General features: G+C 47.4%; 1 protein-coding gene across 1 annotated transcript; it reads left to right on the forward strand.

Annotated features, from left to right (window-relative positions):
* Positions 1-903: 903 nt before the first annotated feature.
* On the forward strand, positions 904-7,585 carry crfb16 (cytokine receptor family member B16). Its single transcript, XM_061798601.1, has 7 exons — positions 904-1,090; positions 2,099-2,228; positions 3,018-3,208; positions 5,691-5,818; positions 5,902-6,049; positions 6,151-6,305; positions 6,438-7,585. Exons 1-7 carry the CDS (start codon positions 1,024-1,026, stop codon positions 6,795-6,797), a joined length of 1,179 nt encoding a protein of 392 aa, XP_061654585.1. The 5' UTR covers positions 904-1,023; the 3' UTR covers positions 6,798-7,585.
* Positions 7,586-7,632: the final 47 nt, after the last annotated feature.

A 7,632-nucleotide genomic window follows, 5' to 3' on the forward strand; every position in this document is an offset into this window, starting at 1 on the left:
TGCCAATTTTTTTGTCTTGAGTTTGTCGTCACATTTCTGTGGGGCCAATGATATATTACTCGTGCACTCCCTGTAGTTGTCTCGCCACGCTGCACTATTTGGATATCTGTTGTTGACCAATACTGGCCACTCATGCCAGAGTAGCATCTGCTCCATTTGCACACAGACTGAGGATTATCTGCAACATTTGCACAATCAACATTGTCCCAGATTATCGCACTACTCGCTTGCAGTCTCGGCGCCCTTTGCTCAATGGTCATTGCACCGGACTATTGCAATATTAGTCATTCCAACTGCTCTAAATGCTAGAGCAGTTGCACAATTTTGCAGTTGCATAATTTTGCATCTTTTTGCACAATTGTCAAAAATTCAAATTGTACCAGCATTACCAGATAACTAGCAACCCTTTATTGCTCGGTGACTGTTTTTTTTTTGTCAATGTCTTTCTGTCTCCAAAGTGTTCTCTGTCAATTGACTGTTGTCGTAGTCGAGCGGCTCCAACTACCGGAGACAAATTCCTTGTGTGTTTTTTGGACAAACTTGGCAAATAAAGATGATTCTGAATCAATTTCTGATTCTGATTCAAAAGGAATGCCTGATTGTCATTGGTTAATTTTCGTTACATTTTGATTTATTATGACTCTCGTCAGATTCAAGCTATTTCTGTGACTGCTGTGGCTTTTTCTTTCATGAACAAAGAGTACCAACAATTTTGTCCACGTGTGTCGTTGAACAAAGACACCTTATTTGAGGTCAATTTGGCAACAATGAAGTGAAATTGGGCCAGCTCCAACACCTGATGATCGCTCGCCGGTGGCGGAAGGTGCTCGACAATCGCGCCATTGGCGCATGCGCACAAAAGGGCGGAGCCGACCGGTCGGACCGGTTCAGTCCAAAAGCGGCCCTGCGCGACCTAACATCAGCATCCGGACTCGAGCAGAGGAACCTGCCGCTCGGCTTCCAAGAAACGACAAATTCGAGTCGTGGCGAACAATTGAACGCGCGTCCTACTCGCTGCCGGAGATGGTGGACTGGCTCGTGGCCAGGATCTTCTGGACCCTGGTGCTGATCCAAGGGGACCTCCTGCACTGTGCGTACGCTTGTCCTCATTATGCTCACACATTTAGACAAACCGGGCGAGTCTCAGATCAGAGGTTTGGGGTGCCGTGCTCCCCTCCAGGCAAGATCGCTTTCACACTTTTGTACATCGGAACGCAATTTCTATGCACGGGAAGAAGCCCTTTGGGGAAAGTCTGTGACTGAAACTTGAAATGTGACGGTGCTTTAAATGTTGAGCCGCAGCAGATGAGGACTGGATTGGAATCATAAAATAAACATCTTGTTACCCGACTCATTTCTGGGGGAAATTGTCTTCCATTTTGATACAGCAGTAACCTCTCCATACATATGCTAGACGACATTTTTCAAAAAAAATGGAAAATTCTACCGGCATTACCAGATAACGAGCAACCCTTTATTGCTTAGTGACTGTTTTTTTTTTTGTCAACGTCTTTCTGTCTCCAAAGTGTTCTCTGTCAATTGACCGTCTGTTGTCGTACTGGAGCGGCTCCAACGACCGGAGACAAATTCCTCGTGTGTTTTTTGGTCATACTTGGCAAAATAACGATGATTCTGATTCTGATATGAACACTTTGCATTTTTTTCTGGCCTACATTAGCCCCCGATAGCGAGTACCAGAAATGGACCGTGGACATTTTTTTTTCCCCTTCTTCTTTTTTTGGAGACCTTTAATTTGAAATGCAAAGCACAACATGTAAATCACATTAATAGAATGTTAATGGGCTTCCAGTCAGTTAGCCATTTACTAGCACCTCAGCTTTAATATTATCACATGTACATGACACAACAACTAACTTCTCTCGTGTATGCTACATGCTATCTTTTAGCATACGCTACTTCCAAAAATAAGTGCTTTGACGCCAATCTGTTAGCATGTAACGCTAACCTCTCGCATGAGCTAATCAGCTTGTAGCATTAGCCATGTGCTAACAAGTACGATTATGAAATGCGTTTTGATGATCAACCGATAAGTAAACGGTGGCAATGATGGCGTCTTCTTCTTCTTCTTCTTGTGCAGACGTTCGGAGTGCGCTGCCGCCGCCAGGTCACGTGACCATGGATTCGGTCAACATGAGGCACAACCTGAGATGGCGCCCCCCGCAGGGCCAATGCAGCACCCCGCTGCTCTACTCGGTGCAGTTTCAAGGGTGCGTTACACCACGTGTTACTCAAAAGTACACACAGTTTGTGAAATACTTTGCACGTACAAGCGTGTATGCAAGACGTAGGCAAGTGCTTCCCGACCTTTGTTGAGCCAACGCAGCCAGTTTACACTCGATAAATCTCACGTCACCCCACCAAACAAAAATATCACAAAAAGTCCAAATAGTGAAAGAATGATGCGCTCGTTGCAATTTACTCAAGTCAGCTTTTTAATCCATAGAGCAAGTTAACAACAACCGCACATAAAACAATCATCAACTATTCTTCAGGAGATGCCAAGTTTTATTCCTTCTTGTTGCAGTCAACACATTGTGTGAAGTTGTTAGCAGAGGAGAGCGAGGAACACGACCAGGCCGGCGCTATGTGGCGGCGTTTGTTTTTCAGGGCGAAATGTTTCCAATTTCTCACGGAATGTATAAAGTGTCGTCCAAGCTGGGACTGGGTGGAGCACATTTTCAAAAGGAAATCACCTCAGGGCGCCCACTTGTTCTTCTCGCTTGACGGCCAACATTCCCGACGCGCTGCCGACATGAGTCACGCCAATTAGCCTCAAACGCGCTAATTAAGCGGGCCAGTCGGTGAAGACGGCTGCTTCTCTGACACGCATTTCGTCATCGTCGTTATCGTTGCCGGCCTACGGCGAGTTTGTGGTGACTTTTGGGGTGTTTGATTTTTGCGTTTTTTTTTTTTTGGTGTTGATTCATGTTATTGATGTGTTTCGTTCTGTTTTGTTGCTGTTTTGGTGTCTGCTCATGTGTCGACATTATCCGCAGCGAGTTCGAGGTGACGGTTCTGGACGGCGCGTGGCTGGATTCTCCCGAGTGTCAGGACATCGCGCGCACTCACTGCGACCTTTCCTTGGACCTGGGCTCCGACTCGGACTACAACATCCGCGTGCGAGCGCGCTGCGGCTCCAAAACGTCGTCGTGGGCGCAACTGGCGCCGCCGTTCAACAGGAGGAACAGTAAGGAAGCGCGCCTGCCCACCACACGCGCGTCGCGCAAGCCTCGGCAAGCGATGGCGAGCGTGACGGCAGGGGGGGATGCATTATGGGAAATCCCCGATGCGCCTCAGGTTACCACGGTTACAATACAAACCGAAAGACGGCCAAGGAATGTACGTTCGTCCCTCGCCGTATCGCGCTTCGCTTTTCGCAGTCTCACTGCATCGCCAATGTTGAAAGTGCACATATCTAATTTTAGGTTGCAGGTTTTTTTGCTGCAGTATATCGTGGGATTTTGCGGTGATTGCGCGAGCCAGGACGAAACAGTGTGTAAAAATAATAGAATAATTTCCAAAGTTCGGGATCATTTTACACTTAAAAAAAGATCACAAAGTGCGATGTGTCTGTGGCTTCCACAACTCCACGTCCACGGCTTATGTAAAGACAAATTAGCCTGCTACCGCTAGTTATAACCAATCGTACTCCGTAACAGGTGCTTAGGATAGACAACCACCGCTGCACTTTCAATAGCTTTATTGAACAAATGCTAACAAAATAAACACATAATAAGCAAAGTCATGAATGGGCTGGCGTTTGGAAAGCGGCTCACGCTAAAAAGAACAGCAACATTTTGTCACACTTTGCTTCAAACAATGTTTCAAAACTGGTGTGAATTTTGCAAAAGTCACTTTTGGTATATTTACAACAGTATTTGTCAACTTAAATAGTTAAATGAAAATATTAACGGTTACACCTAAATGTTAAATATAAATGCAAAATGTATATATACACATGTTAAATATATACAGTGGGTTAGGAAAGTATTCAGACCCCCTTAAATGTTTCACTTTTTTATATTGCAGCCATTTGCTAAAAAACTAAAGTTAACTAAAAGTTCTTTTTTTTCCTCATTAATGTACAGACATCACCCATATTGACATAAAAAACGGAATTGTTGAAATTTTGGCAGATTCATTAAAAAAGAAAAACCGAAATATCACACAGCCAGAAGTATTCCGACCCTTTGCTCAGTATTTTGTAGAAGCCCCCTTTTGCGCTAATCCAGTCATGAGTCTTTTTGGGAAGGGTTAGTTTTTCACTCCTGGATTTGGAGATCCTCTCTAGTTCTGTCAGGTTGGATGGTGAACATTGGTGGGCAGCCATTTTCAGGTCTTTCCAGAGATGCTCAATTGGGTTTAAGTCAGGGCTCTGGCCGGCCATTCAAGAACAGTCACGGAGTTGTTCTGAAGCCACTCCTTCGTTCTTTTAGCTGTGTGCTTAGGGTCATTGTCTTGTCGGAAGGTGAACCTTCAGCCCAGTCTGAGGTCCCGAGTACTCTGGAGAAGGTTTTGGTCCAGGATGTCCCTGTACTTGGCCACATTCATCTTGCCTGCGATTGCAACCGGTCGTCCTCTCCCTGCAGCTGAAAAACACCCCACAGCATGATGCTGCCACCACCGTGCTTCACTGTTGAGACTGTATTGGACGGGTGACGAGCAGTGCCTGCTTTTCTCCACACATAGCGCTTAGAATTAAGGCCAAAAAGTTCGATCTTGGTGTCGTCGGACCAGAGAATCTTATTTCTCACCATCTTGGAGTCCTTCAGGTGTTTTTTCTTAGCAAACTCCATGCGGAGTTTTACATGTGTCTCGCACTGAGGAGAGGCTTCCGTCGGGCCACTCTGCCATCAAGCCCCAACTGGTGGAGGGCTGCAGTGATGGTTGACTTTCTAGAACTTTCTCCCACCTCCCGACTGCATCTTTGGAGCTCAGCCGCAGTGATTTCTGGGTTCTTCTTGACCTCTCTCACCAAGGCTCTTCTCCCCCGATTGGTCAGTTTGTCCGGACGGCCAGCTCTAGGAAGGGTTCTGGTCGTCCCAAAGGTCTTCCATTTAAGGATTATGGAGGCCACTGTGCTCTTAAAGAACCTTAAGTGCAGCAGAATGTTTTTGTAACCTTGGCCAGATCTGTGCCTTGCCGCAATTCTGTCTCTGAGCTCTTCAGGCAGTTCCTTTGACCTCATGATTCTCATTTGCTCTGACATGCTGCAAGGTCTATAGACAGGGGTGTGGCTTTCCTAATCAAGTCCAATCAGTATCATCAATGAAGGTGTAGAACCATCTCAAGGATGATCAGAAGAAATGGACAGCACCCGAGTTCAATATATGAGTGTCACAACAAAGGGTCTGAAGACTTCTGGCTGTGTCATATTTCAGTTTAAATTTTTTAATAAATCTGCAAACATTTCAACAACTTTTTTTTTCTGTCAATATAGGGTGCTGTGTGTACATTAATGAGGAAAAAAATGAACTTACATGATTTTAGCAAAATGGCTGCAATATAACAAAGAGTGAGAAATTGAAGGGGGTCTGAAAACTTTCTCTACCCACTGTACTGTTTATGTTAATGTTATATATATATATAAATAAAGGGTCGGTACTTAAAGAGTTGCTAGTCGTCTGGTAATGCCGGTAGAATTTTCAATGTTTTTTCCTTGTATTCAGCCGCGTTGACGGTGCCCCACATGACGGTGGGGGCGGTGGGCGACACCCTCCTGGTGTCCTTCGACCAGGCCCCGCCCACGGCGTCCATCGAGGTGGAGGTGCGGAAGCGCGGCGATGCCCTCGAAAAGGTTAGCTCAGCGTCACCGGCGCCGCCGCGTCCTCCCGCCCGAGTTGAGTTCGTTGACGCGTTCGCGGCGCCGTCGTCCCGCAGGTTCTCGTGTTCACCGTTCGGGCCGAGCAGAAGCTGCTGCACGTCACCGACCTGCAGGACAGAGCGACATACTGCGTGCGGGCGCACCTGCTGCTGGGAGAGAAAACGCGCAGCCAACACACCAAAGATCAGTGCGTGCCCGTCTCAGGTACAACAGGAACATTATACGAGCGATTATATTCGCGATACGAGCAATGTTAGCAACAAGAGCAATTGGCTTCATGAGGTCCGCTGTTAACCCCTGCCCAGGCCCCAACGCCCCCTGGAAGAGTCCCACGACGGGCGTGCTGACGCTGCTCCTCATGCTGGGCGTGACCTCCGCCCTCTTCTGGGGCATCGTCCAGTGCCGCGCGCAAAACTACTGCCGCCACTACTTCCACAAGGAGGCGCTGCCACGCTCGCTGGTCAGTTGGCATGACGTCATGATGATGATGATGATGACGACCAGCGTCAGAATCCTTGTGAAGCTCAGGTGTACCTAAAGAAGTGTCCGTCATCTGACACCGTTGACCTCTCGCCCTCTTCTTCCCTGCCAGCTCCTTGACGCGCCCGCCGCGCCCGCCGTGTTGAGCGGGGCCCGACGAGGAGGTGTGCGCGGACGTGCGGGTGGTACCGAAGGCCCATCGCTAGACCCGGGCCAGCGCGTCCACAAGGATCACGGTTGGCATCGTAGGATCGCTGTTGGACCTTTGCGGCTTTTTTCTTCTTCTTGTCCTTGTGGGACCGGGTCACATTTGTCACAGAAGGTCCAGAATGTTCCTCAGAACCTCCGCCGTACAGTACGCGCGCTTGCACGCGGTCATAAACGAGCCATGATTGTGATGCTGATCAAATGGACTCAGAAGAACGTTACGCTCCGGCTCCAGGAACAGAACCACGAGCACAAAAACGTTTGACTGAAAAGACTTGGCTGTTGTGTTTCTGGTGAAAATTGAGGCTCATGCGTTCATTGGGCAAGGTCCACAATCTTGCCCGGAACCTCCGGCACACGTTCGCATCACAATAACGGAGGTGGAACAGTTCTGCTGTCGATCGACCGGGCCGAGAAGAACATTCCACGTCACTTTCAGAACCTCGTAGCATGACGTCCTGAAGCAGCCGAAGCAAAACTTCGGGATCTTCTAAAAAAAAAAAAAAAAAAAAGACTCGGCTGTGGTTGCTAGTCCTAAAAATTCTTTCACGCTGCATCTGGAAGAAGAACGGCTCAGGCCGGACGCCAAAGTCGGCCCCCGTGTGCGTGTCACAGCTGCACCATTAGCAACATTAGCTCTAGTAAGCACATTAGCAGATTGGAATTATTAGCACGACCGGTAATGCCGCCGCCGTTAGCGACATTACACTGACAGGAAATTTGAGCTTTTTCTTTCTGCTCTCAAAACTGCAAAAGTGTCCATTTTCAAAAGTCATCTTCAACCCTTTTTGATTCCGTCGTCGTCGTCATCGCAGCATGTGACGCTGCCCGTTTTCTTTCATTTATAACCAGCAGCGTTTCAGCTGCAGTCGTTACAAAAATTCATTTCCCCTCAGGATCCTGATGACGACATTTGCAGTAATAATCAATAATCCAACGGCACGTCTGCCCGAGCCCAGAAATAATTGCCTCTCCAATTACAGTAACATAGTAGACCCAAGTGTTCGTAAAAAAAAAAATTGGGGCACAGGTTTGTTGAACATTTCAACTGCGCTTAAATATATTTGAGGGGAAAAAAACAAAAGCTGTAAATGTTTCAA

Source organism: Phyllopteryx taeniolatus, chromosome 14 (assembly GCF_024500385.1).
Source record: "Phyllopteryx taeniolatus isolate TA_2022b chromosome 14, UOR_Ptae_1.2, whole genome shotgun sequence".
In the NCBI taxonomy this organism is placed as follows: Eukaryota; Metazoa; Chordata; class Actinopteri; order Syngnathiformes; family Syngnathidae; genus Phyllopteryx; species Phyllopteryx taeniolatus.